Source organism: Paroedura picta, chromosome 16, assembly GCF_049243985.1.
Source record: "Paroedura picta isolate Pp20150507F chromosome 16, Ppicta_v3.0, whole genome shotgun sequence".
NCBI classification, from domain to species: Eukaryota; Metazoa; Chordata; class Lepidosauria; order Squamata; family Gekkonidae; genus Paroedura; species Paroedura picta.
The window spans coordinates 22,287,230-22,313,456 of NC_135384.1; the positions used below are offsets into that span (position 1 = coordinate 22,287,230).

At 43.9% G+C, this 26,227-nt stretch overlaps 1 protein-coding gene and 1 long non-coding RNA gene across 4 annotated transcripts in view; one reads left to right on the plus strand and one right to left on the minus strand.

The window, feature by feature from the left end:
• IGF2BP1 (insulin like growth factor 2 mRNA binding protein 1) overlaps nt 1–20,015 on the minus strand; it is a 78,893-nt gene extending 58,878 nt beyond the window's left edge. Inside the window, exons 1-3 of one of the 2 annotated variants that reach the window (XM_077315463.1) lie at nt 19,997–20,015; nt 19,301–19,487; nt 17,656–17,716 (exon numbers count right to left, since the gene is read on the minus strand). In XM_077315463.1, the coding sequence (XP_077171578.1) occupies nt 17,656–17,716; nt 19,301–19,475 (236 nt within the window). In that variant the 5' untranslated portion in view covers nt 19,476–19,487; nt 19,997–20,015. Of the gene's footprint in view, nt 1–17,655; nt 17,717–19,300; nt 19,895–19,996 lie in introns of those variants that run through there. The other variant, XM_077315462.1, reaches the window with a different exon arrangement.
• Nucleotides 20,016–21,540: 1,525 nt separating this feature from the next.
• On the plus strand, nt 21,541–24,457 carry LOC143826622 (uncharacterized). 2 transcript variants are annotated; one of them, XR_013227079.1, is made up of 3 exons: nt 21,541–21,764; nt 22,459–22,580; nt 24,308–24,457. It is a non-coding gene; the product is annotated as an uncharacterized LOC143826622 (long non-coding RNA). The 2 variants fall into 2 exon arrangements; XR_013227078.1 differs by lacking the exon at nt 21,541–21,764 and having other exon boundaries at nt 22,214–22,580.
• The last annotated feature ends 1,770 nt before the right edge of the window (nt 24,458–26,227 follow it).

Genomic DNA, 26,227 nt, shown 5'->3' on the forward strand with positions numbered 1-26,227 from the left:
CATCACAAGGTTCCATACAGCCTCTGCTAAAGGGAAGGAAATCCTTTTTCCTCCAGGTTGCTATAAATCTGATTGAAAACAAAAGGCCAAAAATAAAACCACAGCAGCATCACATCATGAAAAGCAAAGAGATTCAACTCATAAAAAGCAAAGAGTCAATTCACTGAATGCATTTGTTGTTGTTGTTTTTTTTAATGAGCTAAACTGAAAGCAGCATAAAATGCACTGGGCAGCCAAGACAGTTTTAAAAGCCTACTACTAAATGGTATAATTTCTCACAGGGGCAACCAAGAATACATTCAGGGACAGAAGGAGGAGAGAAAAACCAAACAAAAACAACAACTGTTCAGTTTCACTACATTTGCAGTGGTGGTGGTAGGTAGATAGGTAGGTTCCAGTTAAGGCACTGCTGATTTATGATAACCTCATAAGTTGATGGCCCCTGGGTTTTGACCACTGAGTGACACAAAGCTTTGGACTGGATGGGCCACTGGCCTGATCCAACATGGCTTTTCTTATGTTCTTAAAGGAACCTCCACATTCAAAAGCAGTAAATCTCTAAATACCAGTATTAGAAGGCAATGTTTTGGGGACCCTATGCCCTGTTACTGGCCTTCAGGAATAACAGGCTAGCCATTGAGAAGTCAGGATGCTGGACTAGATAGAACAGTAGTCTGATCCAGTAAAGCATGGGTAGTCAACCTGTGGTCCTCCAGGTGTCTATGGACTATAACTGCTGGCAGGGGCTCATGGAAATTCTAGTCCATGGACATCTGGAGGACCACAGGTTGACTACCCCCGCAGTAAAGTTCTTATGCTGACCTGCTGTACAAGCCTTCCTTCCTCAGTAACCATCCTCAAGGTTATTTGTCAGGAAATCACTGATCCTTAAAACACCATCGTGCTTTGGGTGGTCTTCTCTGGAACATAATTTTTTTTCAATTGTACATTTGCCAGAATGGAACAGTAGAAAATCCTCCCCCTTCCCACTTCTACTGAGAGGTGAGGTTTAACCACTTGGAGCACCAGACACTGCATGAGAACAGATCACCTCAAAAGGTCCTTCTTCTCTGAGGAAAGGAGAACATCTTGGTGATTCCCACCATCCTTTCAGGGAGACAGAAACAACTTTTTCCTCATCTACAATCCTCAACTCATCACCTGTATAAGCCCATCACAGAAATGACAAGTGCAGTTCTGAGCATTTATCTTATTTATTTATGTATTGGATTTTTTACCCACCACTCTCAAAAATTGTTTCGCAGTGGGTTACAATTAAAAAGTAAAAACCCTGATACAACATTGAACCCATAAAAATATAGGTCTTCTAAGCCCCAATGACTCTGCTAAGGATAGCACAGCAAGAGTTTCACAATATTTTATCTGTCCAACTATACTTCCAAACTACTTACCAGACTAATAGTACAATCTGAAGTAGAGCCACTCCCTTCTCATTCCACTTAGCGGATTTAGAAGGGTGTAGCTCTGCGTAGGATGACACTGTAAGAGAGCAATCCTAGGCAGCATTACTCTAGTTTCGGCACATTCGTTTCAGTGGGCTCACACTGAAGTAACTCTGCACAGGACTGCATGGCAATTATCTTAATTATAATACACATGAAAAGGAGATTGTATGTCTGGCTGATTCCTATGTTGGGGGCGGGGGGGGGTCCTCAAAAACATTCTCCCAGCACTCCATGGAAAAGATGGCTGAGTGACCAGCTAATCTCTTAGCATTTGTGTACATCCTCAGTCTTGAATAATATGTGGATATCTGCAACCCTGACATTTTTTGTACCACACCAACATCTGTTCCACTTAATATTTCTGGTAAGGTCTTGGAGGAGGAGCATGTCTCATGGCTTAAGTGCCACTCAGTGCTTAACACCCACTCAGGGCAGCTGCCCCGCCCCTGAGTGCCTCCTCTTCCAACTGGCTTGCCTGTCTGTCCAGCAGCCAGCCAATCACCTTCCGTCCCCCACCCCTGACCACCCCCTCTTCCTTCCAGTTCCCTCCGAGGCTCAAAGGCTGCAGATCCCTAGGGGTCTCTAGTTCTCTTACTGTATCAAATGTGGGGGATAGGCTGCAGCAGAGCAACAAGACTTTATCCACAAAATAGCTCGCAAAAGCCTCACAGCTGAATTTCAATTGTCCATAGTTTTGGTGCCCCTCCTTGAGGGTGGTAAGAGACCAACCTACCCTAAATAATTGCGATGGGCAGGAGCCTGTGGACACAAGAAAGGCGGCATAAAACTTCGGTTTAGCTGCCTTTACTGCCATCTTATATGCCCTCATAAGCGTAAAACAGGATGATGAAGAGGAGTTGGTTCTTATATGCCGCTTTTCTCTACCCGAAGGAGACTCAAAGTGGCTTACAGTCGCCTTCCCTTTCCTCTCCCCACAACAGACACCCTGTGAGGTAGGTGAGGCTGAGAAAGCCGATATGGCTGCTTGGTCAGAACAGTTTTATCAGTACCGTGGCGAGCCCAAGATCACCCAGCTGGCTGCATGCCAGATTAGATGTCCGCACTCCTAACCACGACACTAAACTGGATGTTCTCAAGGCCATGTCGCAAGACTCCACACTGACTCTAGCTGTCTCAATTCCCTCAACTCCTCAGTAAACCAGGGAGCTCACTTGAGGTGAGGGTGGAGAAGGCATCAGGGAGCTGTCTCCTTGATAGCAGCCAGCACCTGGCTATGCCACTCGTCAACCAACTCTTCCAAGGAGACACCAGGAGGCTTTGGGTCCCGCAGAGATTTCAGGAATCCACCTGGATTCATTCTCTGTAGGCAGTTTAAAATCTGTCCACTGCCCTTACAGGGGGGAGGCGCTTCAAGAGCCGGGCCTTCAAGATGTAGTGGTCTAACCATGGGGACAGCATTGGCTTTCATCAGAGCCACCTCTATTCCAGCACCAAAGTGTGTGACTTAATGGGTAGGACCTGATGGGTGGGACTGGTATATATGCCTGTACAAATACGAAAAGAACAATCCAGTGTTCATGGATAGTACGTGCATTCCCTGTAACCCATGAACAGAACTATATATACATATATAGTTCTGCCAAGCCCGATGCATTTAGGAATACAACGGGCATTAGATTAGGCTGGTGAGGTGGAAGAACTCTGCAGACAGCCTCCCCGACTCCCCCCCCCCCCCTAGGACCTGGAAAGGCTACAGGCAGCTGATAGGGAACTCACCGGCAGGGGCAGCTCTCATGCAGCACAGATCTGCAGCCTCTGAGCCTCGGAGGGAAGTGGAAGGAGGAGGGGGTGGTCAGGGGTGGGGGATAGAAGGTGATTGGCTGGCCGCTGGACAGACAGGCAAGCCAGTAGGAGGAGAAGGCACTCAGGGGCGGGACAGCCACCCTGAGTGGGTGTTAAGCACTGAGTGGCACTTAAGACATGAGACATGCTCCTCCTCTGAGGCCTTACCAGAAATATTAAGTGGAACAGATATTGAATGAGATAATTTGCCCCATACTTATTCCGAGGGGCAGCAGTATTCTGGGATCCTAGGCAGACCTATCCCAGCCCTGCTACCTAAAATCCTTTCAATTATAGTTCCACTAAACCTGGGATATTCCCTACCTCTAATTGGTCCTTAAAGCCAGGGCCGGCCTTAGGAGTGTTCTTGTAGGGGTGTTCGCGGTCATAGGGGATGCTGGGCCAGCCGACATTCAAATCTGCAGCACATGTGTACGCTGGGTGCTGTGCCACTCATCTCCCCGCCGGCAGCGATACAAACTGCAGAGCCCTGCCCCTGCTCGCTCAGCCGCTGTCAGCTCCGCCTACAATCCCAGAATCCCTCAGCTTGACAGAAGCTGTGCCCTACACTTCAGGTACGATTTAATGGGCTTCCGGGGAGGAACTGGAATAAATGTAATGTTTTTTTAGATGTCAATAAATATAAGACCGAACCAAAAATAAGCCCCAGCGCATTTTTTTAAAGCTAAAATTAATATAAGGCACTGTCTTTTTTTCGGGGAAACACGGGATCTGTTTTTATTTCACGGTGCTCCATGCAGGTATCCTCAGGGTCCAAGCCACACTTTCCACCTGAGTAAGGATCACTCCTTAACAACTTGTCAATAATGCAGCTTCAGTTCATCCTTAAAAGCAGCATTTTTTTCAAAATGACTAATTAACTCATTAACTCAAAATGACTAATTGACTCATGAATAACTGGACTCGAGTTCACTAAAGCTGTAGTCATGAGAATTTAGTTTGTTTTCTGCTGCCACAGGCAAACAAGCTTAGCCCTCTGGAACTGTAGGCCAGAGATTCTCAAGATGTGTCTGGCGAAAGCCAGTGAAATGATTTAGATTTTCTACATGCAAAGCAAGACTTTATGAATACTTAAAAGTATTTAGCATTTAGGCTCAAAAGTATTGAGCCTCTTGTGGCGCAGAGTGGTAAGGCAGCAGAAGCTCTGCCCATGAGGCTGGGAGTTCAATCCCAGCAGCCGGCTCAAGGTTGACTTAGCCTTCCATCCTTCTGAGGTCGGTAAAATGAGGACCCAGCTTGCTTGCTGGGGGGTAAACGGTAATGACTGGGGAAGGCACTGGCAAACCACCCCGTATTGAGTCTGCCATGAAAACGCTAGAGGGCGTCACCCCAAGGGTCAGACATGACCCGGTGCTTGCACAGGGGATACCTTTACCTTTTTAAAGGATTTAATTTAATAACATTGAATGAAGGATCAGAAATAGGCGTACAGATACTTTAAACCCCAGTGTGAACACTCACACTGCCAGCCTCTCTTACAGAAAACAGGTTACAGGACTGAGGACAGGGAGGGGATGTTAGGAGAATTATTAATACAAAGAAACAGCTGATAATGAATCAAGCTGCAGAACTCCTACAACTCGCTTCCCGAACCACAATGGCAGCTTGCTGGAGGGGGCACACACCCAGCCTGATCCCTGAAGGTTCTGCCATGCTGGCCATAGAACAGAAAGTGGAACTGCAACAATCCGCTCCACAAAAATCAGGTGGCCTGGAGTTCCAGCTGCTCCTATAAAGGTCCCACAATCTGATCAACTCATGGTTCAGGCACAGACAGAGCACTGCAGTAGTCATGGAGACCCTGGGCTCAGCCTCCCTACTCACTAGGGGATGAAATTCCCCATGTCAGGGGAAGTCAACCTGTGGTCCTCCAGATGTCCATGGACTACAATTCCCATGAGCCCCTGCCAGCATTTGCTGGCAGGGGCTCATGGGAATTGTAGTCCATGGACATCTGGAGGACCACAGGTTGACTACCCCTGCACTAGGTGACTGCAGGCCAATCATTGTCTCTCCTGTGCGGATAAAATAAAGGATGGAGAACAAGGTATGCTACCCTGAGTAACTCGGAGAAGATGGGATAAAAATGTGATGGATGGACAGGGTTCATGCCCCCCTGTCTCCGTTCAACAGTCCAGCCCCCAAATGCTACTCCTTCCTAAAAAGGACAGTATTGTCCTCTGTAATCCTTTTTGGCGCGTTCTCACCTCTGTTCCTGAATTCCTCTGTGTGTGGTGGTTGTTTTTTTTGTTATTTTCTCCTCTCCTTCCCCACCCTTTTCAGTGCTAACAAGCAAGCCCTCTGCCCTACAGCAAGGAGACACATACATTCAGCTTTGCACTAACAGAACACATGTGTGCAAGCATCTGACCTTCTGTGATTCAGCCCATTCTCTCCGACACACCCCATGTACTGACTCAACCGCTCTGGAACTTCTTACCGCGAAAACCTCAGGTGCCAGCTCTCAGTGGAAAATAGAGAAAGATGGTGTGAGTGCTGTACTTGAAAGACCTGTCTTTTAAAAGATTTTGCTTGTTCTAAGGTGGGGCCACAGGCTGCTAAGATAACTGAGGCAACAAACACCCATCAGCCCACTGGGGGGAAAAAATCCCATAAGTTTCTCAAGCACTGGCTTGAAAGAGAAATCACACAAAAAAGGGGGAAAAATAAAAGAAAACGAAGCACCGCTCAAGGACACCAAAACCAATGCTTACACTTAGAATTTGTTCCAACCGATATACTTTCAAAGAGCCTCTTGTGACGCAGAGTGGTAAGCAGCAGAAATGCTATCTGAAGCGATGTCCATAAGGTTGGAAGTTTGATCCCAGCAGCCGGCTCAAGGTTGACTCAGCCTTCCATCCTTCCAAGGTCGGTAAAATGAGTACCCAGCTTGCTGCTGGGGAGTAAACGGTAATGACTGGGGAAGGCACTGGCAAACCACCCCGTATTGAGTCTGCCAAGAAAACGCTAGAGGGCGTCACCCCAAGGGTCAGACATGACTCGGTGCTTGCACAGGGATACCTTTTACCTTTATATACTTTCAAATCAGCCCTGCTCACATGTTACAATGAACATACATACAACCTCCATTCACTTGCAAACAGTTGCATGTAATTAAGAGACAACAAGCATTCTTACTAATGAAAGCAGGGCCAGTACCTAGGTCAAGGTGGGCTTTAAATCACGCATCCAGATGTACATGCATTGAATGTAACGGGAGAATTGTTCAAAGCATGTATAAAGAAGAATAAGAATTGGGTTTTATACCCCACTTTTCTCTACTTAAGGAGTCTCAAAGCGGAGGCTTTGAAGGAGGCTCAAAGCGGCTTGCAATCCCTTCCTCACCCTATAACCGGCACCTTATAAGGTAGGTGGGGCTGAGAGGAAGCTAAGAGAACTGCAACCAGCCCAAAATCACCTAGCAAGCTCCATGTGGAGGAGAAACGGGGAATCAAACCCGGTTCTCCAAATTTGAGTCCACTGCTCTTAACGACCAAACCACACTGGCTCCTGTGGAAAAGAAAAATTAAGTGTACACAGTACAGACTAGCCTATTAATGTTACAGTGAATATACACATATTTGTGTCCTTCCAATGTACATTTTATTTTTCTGTATAAATGGGATGAGCTATTCTCATGTTCAACATGTGTACTGTTCAATATTCTTGTTATCTTACTGTACTTTTGAACAGATCAAGAGCCAACCCTCTTCTAGGCAAGCACCACAGGTAAATATTTAGTGACAGCTAAGGTAGTTTTCCAACCTTCAGCCACAAAGAAAAACTGGATTTTTTTTTTAGATAATAAATTCACATAGCCTGCTTAGAGGGAGGGCAAATACCTTTCTCTCAAATCAGAACAGATTTCACACTCCAATAAAATTGGGGGTGGGGGGGTCCTTCGATCTCATCAGACCTCTGAAGTTAAGCAGGGTAGGCCCTGGCAAGTCTTTTCATGGGAGACCCCCACAAGAATACCAGGATCGTTACGCAGAGGCAGGTAAAGTCAAACCACCTGTGACCTGACATTACTTCCTGCCACTATCAAGGACTTAAGCTGATCTGATCCATATTTACAAGCTCCATGTAGTTCAATGTGTGATGATTCTCATGGCTTATAGGACCAGGGGTGCCATCAGGGCAGCTCCAGGGTCAACAGAAGTGAATTGATGTGTATTGATGTGAAGAAAGTAGGACTCAATTTTACAGCGCACAAGTGCCTTATATATAAAAGGAGGTAGTCAGGAAACATCTTAAGAACAGATAAGAGATTCTTGCTGACAGTACAGGGGAAAGGCGCAATGCGGACTGACTGAAAGAAGCAGCAACACAGGCATAGGGCAACAATAGGAAAGGTAAGAGAAACCCTCACTGCAATCTGCTTGCAGGACTCTGAAGGCACAGAGCAGTGATGCTCCCTTTAAGGGAGCTGAGCAGCTAGAAAGACCACAAACGGACATTGATGAGGTAAGTGTGAGTTTTTCTTAAGCTGGGCTTAGAAGTCACGGCCAGGACTATGTCCCCTGAGGCCACCTGCTCCCCCGGACTTTTTAAATTACATCTGAATTCAGCCAATAAGACCTGCCGAGTTCAATGGGATATTATGGCCTGATCGGGGACTGTTTCTGGTCATTTTCCTATTTGTATGTACAATAAATAGCCAGCATGGTATAGGGGTTAGGAATGCTGGCAGGGGCTTCTGGGAATTGTAGTCCATGGACATCTGGAGGGCCGCAGTTTGACTACCCCTGCCTTATATCATGCAGATACTCAGACATACCCACATCCCCCCCCCAGGTCTGATTCAGAATGGACAAATACTGGCAGTGGAGGTGAATGTGCTGACACTCATGAAGGGTCCAATTTGACCAGATGACAACCAAATACAATTTCAGGGACTGATGCTGGCACCATGTTCCAGCTTAAGGGACTTCCCCAGAGTGAGCCCAGCTTCCCAGAGTGCCTCCCGGAACCTGCCTAAACCTCAGGGAGCCACCATGAGCCACCTGTAAGGGCCAATGCTCCTGAAGTAAAGAGAGGAAAAGCACTGGCTGCAGCAGCGAAAAGCGGCCATGCTCAGGATCGGCCGCAGCAACATCTTGGCTGCAGGAACATGCCAATGTCATCAACTGGCACCACAAGACCAGTGCCAGCCAGGGGTATGTCTCTGGAGAACTGGCTGACCATGGAACAGAGCCCAACAGTGGTCCTTTCCCCCCCAGCCAGGACTAACCCAGAGGCAGACTCAGATGAGTGGGCCAAGCACTCCATCGCCCCAGGGACCAACAGGCCAACAGAAGGCAGGACGGCAGGGATGCCTGCTGCCGGAGCAACCCAGAGGGGACAACAGGCTGCCTGTAGAGAGATAAGAGAAGGGAAGGCTCAGATCACGGTTGGGAGATGGGTGGAACAATCCATCTTAAAAGGGAGGCTCCTGGAACAGGCCAGGGAGGAAGCTGCTGGCCAACCCAGAGGGAGCAAGACTGTGAAGCAAGACTGTGACCGCCTACTGATGTCACCTGAGCAGGTGGAGCCTCACACGCAACTTATTTTCTATGTGATGCTTTTGTCACACGTATACACTGGGCTAGCTGGAAAAGGCAAAAGAACAAACACCACCAGAAAAATAAAGTTCTTGAGAATTTCCATCCGGGACAAAATATTTTGTATGCCTCCATACTTAACAGAGAAAGGCAATCCTCAGTCTCACTGAAACAATTGGGTTTTATTAAGTACACTTAAGTACTTAACTGTGGGTTTAAATCCCACAGATTTAAATAGGGCCCGACATGCCTAACTTCCTCTGGATGCGCCTGTCTGACAGCAGAGGCAATAAACAGATTTAAATCCACGTATTAGTTAATTGGATTGTGGATCTGGCTGAACCATAGAAATCCTGAAGCAATCTAGTTCCAGTTAATCAGGAGACCCAGCGTATGCTTTTACACATCAACACAGCCTTAAAGCCTTCAAGAAACGGATCCTTTTATTAAAGGGGAAAATGTTAGGAAGAATTCGTCCTGAAGGGGATCAGAGGTACTCTTCACCAAACCCTTAAAGGTTCTTGTTTACTGAAGTAAGAGAAAGGACAGCAGGATTTTCTCACATATAAAGCCACTGCCCTCTCCCCTCTGCCTCCCCCAAACACGCTTGTCATATAATAAGTTAGCAGTGCAGAAATCCTCAAAACACACATTCACACATATCCCTAAAGCACATGGGGACAGGCATTTGTGGTAGCATCACCAGAGCTTTGGCACTGCAGGTTTCTACATGTATTCTCTGTACCAGGCGACCAATAGCAGCTATCACCCCTCACCACTACCAATGGCTTTTCTGTTTTTTTTTAAATGCTGGCGACTGAATTATCATTACAGCACTATAACAATCTGTATAGACTTAGAACGTTACAACAGTTTGTGTAGCAGGTTCCTTGAATTGTCAGCTTTCATTAAAAGTAAACCTCTAGTCCTTTTCCTCACAGATAAGGAGGAAGGCATATAGCAGCACCAAAAAGGGCTAGAAGATTATTACTTAAAAAAAATACAGAAGGTGTGAGTTCAGAGAACCTGACAGATTGTTATAATGCTATAACAAAATACGATGGCTTCTTCCTTTTAAAAAACCCTCTATGGCAGGGGGACTGGGGCAAGAAAAATGGCACCAAAGTGGTGAGAATTAGAAGATCTGGACTATCCCGTCCACATGGGTGCCACCCCAGCTTTACTGAAATCCTTCCCAAAACAGATATCTTTTCCTGGAAGATCCACAGATGTCCAGATACCTTTTTTAATTAAAAGAGAAAACACCGAGATTCACAAAAATAGATATTAATTCTGTAGAACAGTCGGGGAGGGCTGTTATTGGCCTGGTATGATGGAAGGAGGGAGGAAGGATTTACAAAGCTCTGGTCTTGAGATGGAATCTTTTTATTCAAGGTATAAGATGATACACTGAAAACAAAGACTAAAAATATTAAATTGCCAGTCTATTCCTCTCTGGTTAGCTCTGGAGGACCTTACAAATCCTGAGAAGTCCATATTCTGCCAAGTTCCAAACCGGACAACCACATCCAAGAGGCACTGGGGGATGAATTTCTTACAGAGCAAGCACCCCTCCCTCCCAAGAAAGAAGATTATGCACAGAAAATCACATCTGAAACTGCAGGGGGGAGTTTTCAAAAGTCTGAAGATATGGCACAGGGACCAACTCTTCAACAAGAAAGGAGCAAAAGTCCCACTGCTCCAACCCATGCAGAAGCGACTTCTTTGGACCCTGTCTCTGCCACTTCTGCTTACTCCCTTTTTCAGAGATTCCTTCGCTTTCTCAGAGGTTGCTTCTTTCAATCCGCATTAGATGTACACAAGAAAGACCACAAATAGCCACCAAACGAAATTTGGTGTTAAGCTGAAAGTACTCTACAACCAAGAAGCAACTTTTCTGTTTCAAAAATCTTCAACATCCAAGTAAACCTCTGTATTTAGAAAGGTATAACTTACTTTAAGTGCCATCCTTTGCTCATTGTTCAGTTAACCACAGGTAAGTCAGTTTCAGATGGGCAGCTGCATTGATCTGCACAAGAAGAGCTAGATTCAAGCCCAGTAGCACCAAAGTCAACGCTCTCTTGATCAGACTCTCAAAAGTTTATGTCATGGAAATCATGTTGGTTTTTGAGGTGCTACTGCACTCTCTCCATAGAGAACTGAGGATGTTTCAACTTAAGTAACAATTCCAGAATATGATATCCATTTCCCCTGTAAGTCAAATGGTCTTGTGCAGCTCAAGTAGCAAGAAATTCTCAATTTTCTCGCCAGCATCGCTTAAAAGAAAAATAACAGACTTCATTAAGGACAGCAAAATTTTAAAAACAATCTTCCAAGGGGAAGACGTTTACTAATTTCATTAAGGTAGTAAGTAGTTGCGGTGTCTAGCAATGGAATTCTGAGCAGAATTATACCCTTCTAAACCCACTGAGAATCATAGAATCATAGAGTTGGAAGGGACCTCATGGGTCATCTAGTCCACTATGCAGGACACTCACAACCCTATCGCTCATCCACTGTCACCTGCCACCCCCTTAAGCCTTCACAGAATCAGCCTCTCCGTCAGATGGCTATCCAGCCTCTGTTTAAAAATTTCCAAATATGGAGAACCCACCACTTCCCGAGGAAGCCTGTTCCACTGAGAAACCGCTCTAACTGTCAGGAACTTCTTCCGGATGTTTAGATAGAATTTCTTTTGAATTAATTTCATCCCATTTGTTCTGGTCTGTCCCTCCAGGGCAAGAGAGAACAATTCTGCTCCATCCTCCACTCTCATGCACCCGGCATCCTTCTGGGAAGGACTTTGCTAATGGCAGAGGAAGGGTCCATAGGTTCATCGGTCCCACCCGCATGGCTGCACTATTCTCCCTACAGGGTGGGGTTGCTCCACCCTGAATGGGCTCCTGGGCTGCTGGCAGTGTGTAACCCACCACCTCCCGAGGAAGCCTGTTCCACTGAGAAACCGCTCTGTCAGGAACATCTTCCGGATGTTTAGACGGAATTTCTTTTGAATTAATTTCATCCCATTGGTTCTGGTCCATCCCTCCAGGGCAAGAGAGAATAACTCTGCTCCATCCTCTATATGGCAGCCTTTTAAATACGAAGATGGTTATCAGATCCCCTCTCAGTCGTCTCCTCTCCGGTCTAAACAGACCAAGTTCCTCCAAACCTTTCTTCATACGTCTTGGTCTCCAAACCCCTCACCATGTTTGTTGCCCTCCTCTGGACACACTACAGTTTACATCCCTCTTCAACTGGGGTGCCCAAATGGGTTCAGAATTTAACTATGTATTGTTATTAGCTATCAGTAGTCCCTCCTAGACAGGAATGAGGTTTATTCTGTCTCTACTCTTGGCCTTTCATGTTACTTTTCAACAGTCTCTCCTGCTTTCTGAACTTGCTTGTTGGTCCAATTCTGGAAAACGTCAAGTGGGGAGGAGGAATTCTGCGTTTCTTCTAAGGGGGGAAGTCATTTATTATTTCAAATTTGTTTCACCACTAACCTAAAACAGATACCAGTTCTGTTTTAGTCCCCTTACAAATCTTTTTTCTTCATATTAGCGAAGAAATTCACTTCTTTTTTTTTAACCAGAAGAAAAACTGTAAAAGTCCAACTGTCTACAGCTGCTGGCTATTCCTCACAGCAGATTGAAGTGATAAGATTCTCAAAAGATATCAAGATTCCGTACAGAGTTTTCAGAGCACGGGAGTTTCTTCTTAGAATACCAAAGAAAATGATATTTGATTCATATTGATCGTATCAAGTTGTCCATCAATTTTACGGTCTTGTGGGTTGAGAGACTGTATTAAACCTGTATATATATATATTATTTTCTTATTTCCTTCTTTATCTTGAAAACTGAATACAAACTATTTTTTTAAAGATAGGAAGATTTGCAGTAAATGTCTCGCAAGCTCAGCACTGGGACCAGAAAAATATGGGTGGGAGCCGACATTTTTTTTACTCAATCTCATCAACTTTCCTCTACTTCAGTCCCTGTCTCACATTGCCAGCTTGTTGTAGTGGCTAAGAGCGGTGGCCAGTAATCTGGAGAGCCGGGTTTGATTCCGTACTCCTCCACATGCAGCCAGCTGGGTGACCTTGGACTAGTCACAGTCTAACAGGGGCTGTTCTCACAGAGCAGTTCTGTCAGAGCTCTCTCAACTCCTGTCTCTGTTGTGGGGAGAGGAAGGGAAGGCAGTTTCAAGCTGCTTTGAAACTCCTTCAGATAGTGAAAACTGAAGTACAAAAAACCCTTCTATGTGGCTCCAAGTAATTCAGAAGGTCCAAATAACCATTTCCACTTCCAAGCAGACATTTGTCCTACCCCAAAGAAACACAACATGCAGTTTCCACTTGTAGATCTCCTCTTCACTCTATAATCTCCTCCTCACTCTATATTCTATCAAGGCATGCAAGATATGATACCTTCCCCATTCCCCATCTCCCTTTCTAAACCTATGCAACGGTTTGAGCACATATGTTCAGAAGTAAGTCTTACCCAGACAAGTACGTGCAGGATTGCACCCATTTGACTGTTTGATAAGCACTATTTGACTTTTTGCCATTGTTGATGATAAGGTAGGACAACCCTTTGAGCTTATATCTGTCTGTGAACAGTGCTTTGCCGACACTGCCGTTCTCGGGACTGGGAAACAGTCTGCACTTTGATTCGAATACAGTTATTGCAACCAGTTTGAGAAGCCTGCTGAAAAACGGCAGCCTTAATGCTATTTTTCTTTTCAGGGTTATTCTTATACCTTAAGAAGTTCGCAAGACTAGATGTTTTGATGGCCTGTGCCGCCTCACCCCACAAAAAATCCTGAACCAACACTGAACAGGTAAATCAACCAAAGATTTTTGCAAAAGCAAAACAAAACCACGACAAAATAAGAAGCCAAGCATATTTAAGTGTGATTCCATTATCACAACTTTTCTACTTCAAGTATTAGGAACATTTTTTTTTTGCTGGGGAATCAACACCAAGGATTCTCTGAGTTCATCCTGTCAAGATTTTTATGTGTACATTTTGAGCAGTGTAGTCCAAAAAACAAACGTATATCATCAGGTCTCTCTGAGCCATTGGTGTGACCTAGGAAGCACAATTCATGAGCCACTAAGCCAAGCGCCACCCAAAATGGCAGCCCAGGAAAAGCCTGGTGTTTCTCCTAAGATTGTGTGATACTGTAAAAGAAAAAACAGGATGGGGAGATTTGACATGCAACTCTCAAGCCACGAAACACAGCTGGCGTATCGACTTGGTAGCTCATATGATGTACAGGACCACTTAAGGGCTACTTCAAGATGAGCCAAATTAAAGGAACTCCTTTCAGATAAAAATAAGAATTTAGCCTACATTAATGCAAAATTAGCAATTAAATCTAGAAGTGCCTGACTAAATCTGTACAATATCTATTGAACAGATGAAGTATTTTGGAACTTTTAACCAACCTTGTATTGTGTTTTACTGTTTTGTATTTTGTACTGGTCGCTGAACGAAATAAAAGTATCTAAGCGCTAAGATGTTCAGGACCAGAGTAAAGTGAATGTTTCTAACAGGGCCATCCTCAAGATTTGCATCTATACTGATCAGCATGCTAGTTAGCAGCATGTCTTTAATGAATACCACACCACACCCCCATATAATTAACAAGCAGGCTACTTCTGTGGAAAATGGAACTCTGATCTCTACCTGTGAATAACTTTCGTTAAAATAACCATATGCAGCAACCATTTGCTGGGATTTTGGCCAGTGAAGTGTAATCAATTTCCTCAGTTACCAAACTTCATTCCCCTTCAGGCTAGTCACTTCCAGCCTTCATATTTGGAATGTTTGCTTGATGGGTTCACTTAATTTTTTCCTCCTCTCTTTCTTACCCATCCACATTTCGCCTCTTTCCCCCCCCCCCAATTCCATCCACTTCAATCTCTGCATTCTCAAGCAAACCACCCTGTCCCCCACACTTCTTAAAACAGGGGGAGTTAAACTGCGGCCCTCCAGATGTCCATGGACTACAATTCCCATGAGCCCCTGCCAGCATTCGCTGGCAGGGGCTCATGGGAATTGTAGTCCATGGACATCTGGAGGGCCGCAGTTTGACTACCCCTGTCTTGAAACATTCTTGAGCCTTTAAAACATAGTCAAGGTTGTTTTAATTAACCCCTTTTCCTCACAGAAAGCCCTTCCCTGACTTTTGGAGAAATAAGGATGTTTTCCCTAAGCCCTCTAAAAATAAATATATCACTAGGCACACTTACACCAAACATATAAGGTATTCTTTTGCTCAGCCTACACATTCCTGTAATGTAAGATCAGAACACAGACCCTTCTACATATGTTCCTTTGAAATCAATGGAACTGCTGAAGAGGGTTAAGGGGAAAGGGAAAAATAACCACAGCAAAAGAAAAACAAATGCCATATCACTTTACCATTAAAGCATTTGTGTTCAATTCCATTTTCTGAAGTAGAGAATCACCCACATGAACATTTCAATTACTTAAGAGAAACTAAAATGTAAGTCAATGTTTACTTGTTGACTCTCAAACATTATTTAACAGAAAATTAACAAAAGATACTGTATGAATCAGGTAATTCATGAGATTGAACCATTTCCCCAGTTCCGGTAGAAATCAGTCCTCCCTCCCCCCTCCCCACTGTTCTTCTACAGGACTTTATGTATCTGTTTTGATTCTTATTTACACCAGCCAAATGGTAGTACAATTTATGAATGCTAAAGACATAGGAATCCCATTCCTTTTTTTAAAAATCTATCCATCTTACAAGGCATCCTTTTTGATTTCTGGTTAGATGAACCAATCTTAATATATTTATATATTTTAATTAAAGAAGCCCAGTGTGATTTTTTTTTTAAATCTCTGATAAGAATTCAGATTAATTTTCCCAGTTTAAAAAATGACAACCTTCACAGGAATGGTAAGTCAGAAAGCGTGCCTCTGACTACCCACATGTTACTAAGACTCTGCTAATCATATTTAATTAACTAGTTCCTTCACTGTGCATAGGAAAAACAACAGGAGAATCAAGTCCTACGACCAGAATGTAGACCCTTCAAAATACAGACCTCCACAATCTCGTACTTTTATCTACAGAGAATGGGAAAGTTCTGCCATGAATCACAGGCTAGGTTTTCTTCTTCTAACTAGTTGCCAACAAGAATACACTTTGTCTTCCCAGCTATCACAAGCAAGAAAATGAATCCCCCTCCCCAGAAAAAAAATCTCCACCGGAAAATGATTAAAATAACTTCATCACATAGCCCTGATAACATGGTTTAAACAATTTATCTTCTGTGAATCTACAAATAAAATCCTTGGTATGCATCTAGTGATGTCACCTCAACGCCTTTAACGCTGACTTTGAAAAACTCCCAACATGGCCTCCGTGACTATAAAGAAGACTGAAGTTACAGACACATGAAGCAGATCAGATGGATAAAGAGTTGTAGGAATACGCTAGGTCATCTTGATTGCTCCTAAAAGGTATTTTGCCAAGTGCCCTAGCAGGTATTTTCTCTCTAGTTTACAGATTTAACCACAATATGGTTGACGTATATATACACACACACACACAAAGTTTAAGGGAGAATCCAAACTTCGTAATCTCTGAAAAATCAACCATGTCTAACACAATACTTTTTAAAGGAACATGGAAGGCTAACGAGTACGATTATGTCCTTCTTTCCCTCCCCCAGCCACCAATCCCCTCACCCAGTATTTATTATGCTTTGTTTCATTCTGGAATTAGCTTCCCAACAAATGTCTTCTTCCAATAGTCACTGAAAGACCCTGCTACTATTTCTCCAAAGCCATGTTGCAAACCTATTGATCACCCATTACATAAGACCTCTGCCTGTTGCTACAAATAAAAAGAAGTTATCCAATAGATTCTGGGATCTTTCCAATCCATAGAGGGAGCTGCAGGAAGCCATTCATAAAAAAAATATTCTAGCCTCCAGCAGCATATCTGGCTTTAAAACTTTGAAAGTCCAAGAAAGCGAACACACAAGGGAAGGAGTGATTGTGCTTGTATACACAGAGAGAGACAAATAAGATATCTAGCTATAGCAAATAGTAACTCCATTTTACCACAGTTTTTTAACTTCTATCTCCAAAACAACAGGCGGGGGAGGGGGACGGGTTCACACCACTTTTTGGTAGAACAGTCTTGTGAATTTTGTTTCTGAATTTCTCATGAATGAAGAGTTATTGTAACTTTTTTGTAAAGCATGGTGCTACATCATGCCTACCCAAACGGGCCAACAGAATGAAGGCAACCTAAATCTTAAACAAAGACCAAGAAGACATGAAATATGGTAAGATTTCTTTAAAGCATGGTGGGATAAAAATGCATGGCTTTAAAATATTCTCTACAGCAGCAGTAACAAATGAAAAAACTTCAAGAAGTTTCTTTCTGTGTACATTTCAGAAAGAAAATTAAAACGCAACAAACATTAGGATTTTTTTTAAAAAACCCTCACACACAGCTAAGCTTATTCAAGTAGACTTGGTGGTATAGTAAATGGCATAACAATTCGTATGACAACCTCCTGCCACCAAATTCTCACTGGACATATCACTGAATGTCAATACTTCTATGTTATAACTTCCAAAGTATATCTTAAAGAAGAAATGTAAAAGCAGACCACCAAAGCTGATTCCAAGAGCTACCTTCTGCTGTGGAGAACTTCAATTATACTCTACTGAGACTTGCCAGCACAAATTCTGACTCAAAAAAAACCCCACAACTTTCTTAGCCATATCTTTTCACCATGGAAAAAGAAATTTAAACCATTGGATTACCTTTGCTTTTTAGGTACTGAATGTTCAATCTCTAGATGTTTTCCAAGCAGCTCCACTTTGCCTAAAAACACAAGTATCTTCTTTTTAAAAAAAAGTAGCAAAAGAATCTGGACATTATTCTCGTACACAAATTAACTCCTGCTTAAATTCCTCCCATTTTAATTCACGTGTATTAGATTTCAAATGAATTTCACCAACAAATCAGAATGTTTAATTAATTTTTTTCCCCTTTCCTTTTTTTAAAAAAATGTTTTTTCATAAACAATGGAAGACACCAAGCCTTTTTCAGGGGCATGTTTTTTTAGCAGAATTAACTAATTTCATATTTGGGTGTTACAGAATTATGCGTAAGAGAAAGAAGACGAAAAGACAAATGCTGAGGCCTTATTTTGTTGGTCTCATTCCTCCACCCCACCCCCAACTTGATGTCTTTTTGGTGTATTCCTCTCTGTTTGTTAAAGAAAATCAATGCAAACTCTTCAGTTGAGAAGAAGGACCGTGACACTAGGAAAAGAGAAGAATCTAATTTGGGTTGAGTTCATTTTCAGTAAGGGGCCTAGAGAGCTTGTTCTCAGCAAAAGTCCATTTCAGTTTCCTCTCTTCTCTCTCTTTGAGCAGCATGGCGACATCCGCGGGAATAATGCACATCACATGCCCAAAGGAAAAAAAAATTAGTTTAAAATCAAAATGGCCAAAGTCCAAAATCTGTTCTCCTTCCAGTACAGATCTCTTTTTTTGAGTCCCATTTGCCATCCCCCAAATCATTAGGCACTCTCAAAGCCTACCCCCCCCCCCAATACAGCATTTTGGTTGCATGGAAAATCCTGAATGGCCTCACAAGATGGGCAAGACGGTTGTAAGAAGAGATTATTAGACTTTGGATAAAAGAGGGTCACTCTCCCCCCTCTGCCATGTCTAAATGCATTTTTTAGGGGGGCAGTCCAAACTGGAAGAGCTGATAGCACAGAAGATACTTTCTGGCCTTCCATTTTTCCCCTTCCTTTTTGTTTTTAGTGTTTGTATTCCTTGGAGATTTACCTTTTTTTTCTTTTTTTCTTAAAGGAGGGTCTTACACAATACAGTAGCCACAAAAACAAGGGGCAAACAAGGCCCATTGGGAGGAGTTCTCGATAGGATGGGATCTCTTGGCTCTTTCAAAAATAAGCCTATGTGTCGGAAGGGCCCTCTGCAAGGCGAATGAAAGTGGATGGGAAACCCTAGGCCTCGCGCGTCCTTTGGCGTGGAGGCACATCTAGGGCTCCAGGCCCAGGAGCTGCTGGCAAAACGGGGGCGGTGGTGAAGGCAAATCGCGGGTGGGGGGCTTCTCAATCATGTAAGGTGAGCGCAGGAAAAGAAAGTGAACTTTCATTGATGACAGAAAAAGAAACAGGGCGGAAGCAGCAGGCATGAGCGCAGCTGAACGTCGCATCTTTCCAAACCACGTTCTTTGCACAAAACAAAAAATCCGATTTATCGATACGGGGGGTGTCTTTTCCCCCCAATGGGATGTGTTTGGAGGGAGGTGCGGGTCTCGATTCTTTTTCTTCCTTCCTTCCCTTCCTTTTGCCACCATCCCAGGGCCGCAGGAGGGAGGCCGGGGCGCGGGAGAGCGGTGGGGAAAGAGAAAGAGATCCATCTGGCTTACCCGAAAAAGTTTCGATGGCTTTCATGGCCCATTGGTCGTCGGGGCAATCGACAAAGGCGTAGCCCGATTTCACCAAGAACTGGCCACTGAAGGAGATCTTGTGGTCGTTGAAGACTTTCTCCAGATCCGCCGGAGTCACGTTCTCGTTGAGGTTCCCAATGTACAGCTTGTTCATGGCTGATGCCTTCTGCACAAAATGTTGGGTAGGTCCGAAAGGGAGGGAGGTGGGAGGGAGAGACAGACAGAGAGAGAGAGAGAGAGAGAGAGAGGAATATCTCACGCACCCCGGGTGGGAGAAGGAGGGTGGTGGTGGTGGTGATGGGGAGGGGGGGAAGCAGCCCCCCTTGGGCAAGGGTTTTGTTGGCCAAAGTCCTCCCACCAGCCTCTTCCCCCCCAAAAGTTTTCTTATTCAGGCTTGGTGGCCCGGCAAGGAGGGAGAGCCAGTTATTTGGGGTTGTGGGAAGGAAAGGAGGGGTGGGGAGAATGTGAGAGGAAAGAAAAAAGGGGGGGAGGAAATGTTCCCTCTTGGGCAGAATCAGTAGGGTGGAGGGGATGCAACTTGGTATGGCGGGCTTGGGGGGAAAATGGCTCTTTTTTTTTTTTTCCCTTCCAGAGACCCCCCCCCCCTCCCTTCCTCCTCCTCTCCTCCTCCTCCCCCCTCCACTCCTTTTGAGTCGCAACTCATGTGTCACACACCCGCACACACACCCAGGACGTCTCCGAGGCGGCCCGGCCGCCCCGCCCCTAAATAAAATCGACCTGGAAAAAGGAGTGAAAATGTTTGCAAGAGGAAGCCACGTGGTGGAGCCCCGAAAGGACCACCCCTGCAAGGGGAGGGGCACGCGCGCACACACAGACACACACACACACACACACACACACACGCTCTCGTGTGCAAGGGGGGGGGAGAGGAGGCAGGTTGCGTTGCTGTTTTTGAAAACCGCAACTACTATTCTATTGACGTTTTTTGTTGTTCCCCCTTCCGGAAACAACAACAACAACACTACTCCCCCTGCTTTGCAATCTGGCGCATCGGCAGGAAAGTTTCATTTCTGGCTCCCCGGGCACCCTTGATTGCTGAAGGTAGCGCGCTACACCCAAAAAGCACCCACCATCGACCTCCCCCACCCCCTCCGCCTTCTGCCAGCCCTCCCCCTCCCATGAGCGCCTTAAGAGTTTGAATGAGATTCTCTGGGGGTAAACTTCATCAATAGGCGCCTCTCGGGAGGGGGAGGAGAGAGGGGAGCCGGGCGATTGTGTGCTGGTGGAGCCCGAAAGTTTTCACTGGCTCCCATTTGCACCATTTGGGGAGGGGTCGTGCAATAGGGAAAGGGTTGGGGTGGGGATGAAAGGCAAAGAATTATTGCAATGTAATAGGGGAGTGGGTGGCAAGGAGGAGGAGGAAGGGGGGGCTGAGGATGGACGAGAGCCATATTGGATCTGCTCGCTTCGCGCAAAGAGTTAGGGAGACGTTGCAGGGAATCTCCAAAACTCGAGAGTAGACATTGTTACACCTACGCACGCGCGCACCGTCGACTCAATCGGCTTCCCAGGGAACTGCAAAGCGCAGCGCCTCCAAACAAACAAACAAACGTGAGCGCTTCACACGTCTGTGCAGTTGTGTGTGTGTTTGTGTGTTTTAAGCAATCCTGTGCGCTAAAGAATGGGGCTGCCACACAAAAGCGTGCGTGGGGTTGTCAGTTTCGACAGAGACCCAGCCGACGCTTCTTTTAAAAAGCCGGTTTTTAAATTTTTAAAAATCCCCCTACCACTGATGATTTTAAACAAAGTGCCTGGATCAGGGGAAAACCTCCCGGTGGCCAAGGGGAGGGAGGTGGGGCGCCGATCTCGCCTCCCCGTCCTCGGGAATGAATGAAATGCAAGCTATACGGGGGCCCCGCCCCCTTGCGCGGCTACTTTTGCAGAGTTTTTCCCCCGCGTCTGGTTCCAGGTTTTTTTTTAATATATAAACCTGTTGTACTTGATACACCGCCCCACAAAGGGGCTCCAGGAGCAGGATACGGTGCGAAAGTTCCCGGGGCTTGCATGAATGGCAACCGGTGGGAAACCATGAACATTCAGTATCTATCTATCTATATACATATACATATATATATATATAAGAGATGCTGTAGCCAAAAGGGCGGCGACTGGAAGGCGGCTTCCGCTTAACCCCTTGCCTCGCACCAAGTACCACGTGCCCCTCGCTCCCAAGACCCCCATCCCGCCCCCCCAAAAGCCATCCTTGGGAGCGTTTTCTGGGGAAGGAGCGAACACAAGGAAACGGGTTGCAAAGAAAAGAACTTGGGACCGTAACAACAACAAAAAACCCCCAAAAAGCAAGCAAAGGAACCAAAACCATCCGGCACAATGGCAGGGTTGGTGGGGCTGGCGCATTCTGCGGCGGATGCTTGGACTTTTCCAATGAAAAAGGCTGCGCTCCTTCTTAGACGCACACAGGGGAGTAAGTGCCATTGGGCGGGCTGGCCCTTGCATCGGAGTAAACCCGCCGGAGCCGAGGCGCCTCCCGGGAGCAGCTCAAAGGAGTCAACCAGATCCGGGGAGGGGGAAGGGAGGAAGAGGAAGATGATGGATGCTGCCCTCCCCCCCCCACACACACACTCTCACACCCCCTTCCTCATTCTTAATGGCCTTCCAGGACAAATGCATTTACATACATGGGGATGCATCTCTTATCTGGAGGTGCAATAGCTAAATTAGCTCTGAAGAGGCGCCCAGGGTCCCCCTTCCATTATGGTGAAGAGAGGGGGGGGGGATGTGGAAGGCATGTCACTCACGACTCCCCTCCCCAATCTATCCACAGAGTAGGGGGGAGGGGGGCTGCAAGGCAAATGGCAGGGTGGGGGAGGGGAGGGGAGGGGAGGGGGGAGGCAAGGCTGGTGCATCGCTGGAATGCGCTGGCCCTTTAAATGGCTGGCTTGCGCGCGGCGCCCGCGTGCGCATGGCGAGCCTGTCCAAAGATATAAGAAATCTAGAGATGAAACTAAGAAATAATTTTCCCCTTGGAGCAAAATGATTGCATTGGGCACCTCGCCTTGAATGGGGAGCGTCTGAAAGCTCCCCCCCCCCCCCCGAGTGGCTTTTAAACAGGAGGTCTGGCGAGCAAGGCGCGTTTTTCTTTTTTCCTTTTTTTGCAGAAAGAAAGGAAATCCCATCAGAAATGTGGACTGTGACCGGCGGGGGGGAGGGATCGATTTTCCTAATCGAACGGGACATTTGATACACGCGGTCCTGAAATTCCGTTCTGTTTTAGAAAAAGGTATTAGCATTCTTTCAACTGGAGCCAGAGTGTCTAAAAGATTTGGTTGGAGGGGGGGAGAGAGAGGGGGGAAAGGAACCATACAATTCATAAAGAGAGAGACGAAAAAGCCCCTTTAATTTCTCCTGGCTTTACTTCCATGAGAGCTGCCAACCCCCTTGATTTATTTCTGAATCTTTTTTAAAAGCTTGAGAGGTCTATGAGTGAATGTTTCGATTATGACTCCAGTTGAAGGAAACCTTAAAACGACGTCTTCTTCTTTTGAGTTCAGTCAGAAAACAACTTTTTAAAAAAGTTCTCAGGTTTTCATTTTTATAAAGTTTTTAAAAAATTCTGTTGGAAGTCATGGTTTCATTCACTTTCCTCTCTCAGAAGGGTTTGAAATTGGTCAGTGAGAATCTAAAATTAGAATATCATACAAAAGTTTGGAGAAACTCTTAATATTAGAGATCCTAACTTTTTAACTTTAGAGATAAGGTTGAACATATATGCAAATAAGAAAAACCACTTTGAGAACTATTTAACACTAGCAACTTTAGAAGTCCAGTCATATTTTTAAAGAAACACCTAGTTTACAGAAATCCTATATTTGTCTGAATAATATTAGGCATACTCTTTTAAATACATACTGGGACATTAATTTAATCAGTCCCTATACAAACTTTACCCTCCTGAATAAATTCTCAAATATTTTTCTCTTATTCATTGATCTGATAGGATTAAGAGAAGACTTATCTGCATTCCTAATGGCCTTTTAAACTGCAGAATCAAAGGTTTATAGAAAAATAGCTTTTTCCTAGGAGATATTACAAATTTATACATATAGATTTTAAAAAGAAAGAAAGAAAGGCTCAAAAATTGCACACAACAAAGGAACAAAAATTGGGCAAAATTTCCTTAAAACAAAAGCCATGTGTGTAGATGCATTTAAAATCTTCAAAACTTGTTTTTGTTCAGTTTATATCAATTTGCACATGCCATGCACCTTATAAAACTCTGCATTCATTCTGAAATCTGAGCAGTCTTTAAAAACAACCGAGCCTTTCAGCCCCACTGTGTAAAGAAACTGTTTTGTGTTTTGTTTTCCCATCTGTATATGTATGTGCCTGGCTGCTTACAAAAATTTATGCCACAATAAATTTGTGAGTCTTTTAGGTGCCACAAGACCCTTTGTTATTTTCCCAACCAATCAGAAAAGACTTTAGCTCAAAATAAATCAGCAGTGTCCTCTTGATGGAGACCCTACCAGTTCTAAAATATTTAGAGAATGCCCATAGAAAGGCAGCTAAAATGATATTTGAGGATATTGACTTGTAGCCTTTCACTACAAGGAAATGATACAGACGAAATGGACCTTTGTCTCAAAATGTGACCTTAACAAAGACTGAATTTGTATGCCCCCATTCTTTCTATTCTCTTTTTTTCTCCTGTAGTATTCAAATGCTTTCTTGAACTGTACTAGAACTCCTGTTGCAACTCCTAAGATTAAAGAACATCTTATAAACTTTGTTGTGGTTCTCAGGTTCGGTCAACTCCTGTCCTATTTCATTGCTTCTTCTAATAATTATAATTTGGTTCTGTTTTTAAAGCCATCTTGGACAGCAGAAAGAGACATAACCAGTTCAATGAGAGCTCCTTTTAGAAAATCTTGCTTTATTTAAAAAAAACAAAAACAAAGGGAAATCCTTACTTCCATTAATTTTCTTTTATGTTTTCTCTCTTCACAGATATATATGTGCACATCCATCTTGCTGGATTGTCTCCCTAAATTTTCAAATTGTGAATAAAACTGGCAGAAGTGATAAATATGGTGTGACCATTGTATACAACTGTTGTCTAACTTTACATTTGCAATAAACCGTTGTAATTAAATTGCACCAACAGCTAAAGGTGTGCATTCGTTATAAATCAGATGCTTCCTGTTATATTTGGGCAACCTAGAACTGATTTTCCTAAGCACATGCAGCTGCTAACCCATTCTACATAGCTTTTGAAGTTTTCATTAAGAAAACAATCCTCTAAGATGTAATTTATCAAACAGATTTATCAAATATTTGCTGAGAGACTGAGATCAACATGAAGATTAAAATATCCCTTATACAAAAGAAAAGTTGATTTTTGTTAGTTTAATGAAGGTTTTAAATTTTACCATATTTTAAGTGCATCAGGAGGATAGCAATAATTCAGATACAAAATAAGAATGCTTTAAAATATTGCTTTATTTGAGCACAGTTAGTTTTGCATTCTTTGTGGAATATAAGGAGTTAATGCTTGGAATTCCCAGAATTACATCATTTGATTCTAGACATTTGCGAGTATTATATCCTGATCCTAATCATGTTTATTTTATTTTTGCTGGATTTATTTCTAATTTTGTAGTTTTAGGATTGCAGCCATAATATAAATCCAATTCTTGAAACTAGTAACTTGTTTGACAAAAAATAATTGTCTATTGTTTTAAGCCCCCTTTCAAAAAAAAAGTTAATATAAGTAAATTTTGTTACAAAACAGTTATCAAAATAATAAAACGTAGAAGCATAAAAACAGCTGAAGAATATATCTTGTTGTTCTTTAAAACAGAATGTTTCAGATTAAAAATCAAGTTAATAACTAGCAGGGATTTGACATGCTGAACAAAGATATTTATTTTAAACACTCACATTCTACTTCCACCGTTAAAAACATAATAAAACAATTAAAAGACAAAATCATGTTACTATAGTGGGAAATGTTTTTCCCCAATGCCATTAACACTACCTGTCTATTTGCTGTATTGTCTTAAATAAACGTGTTTGCTGGATATTTGGGGGGGGGGGGAGGTTCCCTTCAAAGATCCCATTAAATAAATATTTCGAAGAAGGTACAACTGACTGTGCCATGCAACATCTTTCTGTGTTTACCTTAAGCCTCAATGAATATAACCCAGGCAGGATTTTATTGCTTAAGAACTCCCTAAAACAGGTTTTAAAGATTCCCAAAGTTACTGGTCTGCAGGGAGTAAGTCTGGATTCACAAATGGAACGTGCCTTTATGTTAGGTGTATCACACCAGTGGTACTATCACAAACATCTGTTTTTTCTTGTTTAGCTTTAAAACAGGATAGAAAGGAGGATGGAATTGGTGTTCAGGTGGTAAGTCTGAGCTCTAAACGCAGTAGAAGTGGCTTCAGCAGGTACAGCTATCCTCATCCCATCCTGGTTAAGATTTTTTTAAACTACTTCACAAATGTTAAAATTACAGAAGCCCAACCTTCCTTTGCATGCGGTCATCTTAGGAAGAAAAGGAAAAAACTATATCTTAGGTTGTGAGATCCTGGCCTGAGGATCGAAAACTATTGCCCCAACTATTGTCAAACCCCAAGAATCCCCACTTTCTATCTGAAAGAGTGAGATGAAGCTACCTACATCAAGATGGGTAGCCATGTTAGTCTGTGGCAGTAGAAAATAATTCTTTTTTTTTTGCCTTGCTCTTTCCTGAAACTACCTAGTTTCTAACCCCCCTTCCCCCCCACAGACCCACACACCAATTCTCCAAAAATGAAGTTCCATCATTTTCCTGTCAGTTGGTTGAATCCTACCATTTTTTCAACGATCTTCCTGACTTGCCTTCCCTATTCTATATGGCTTCTGCCCACTCAAGTTTCACAG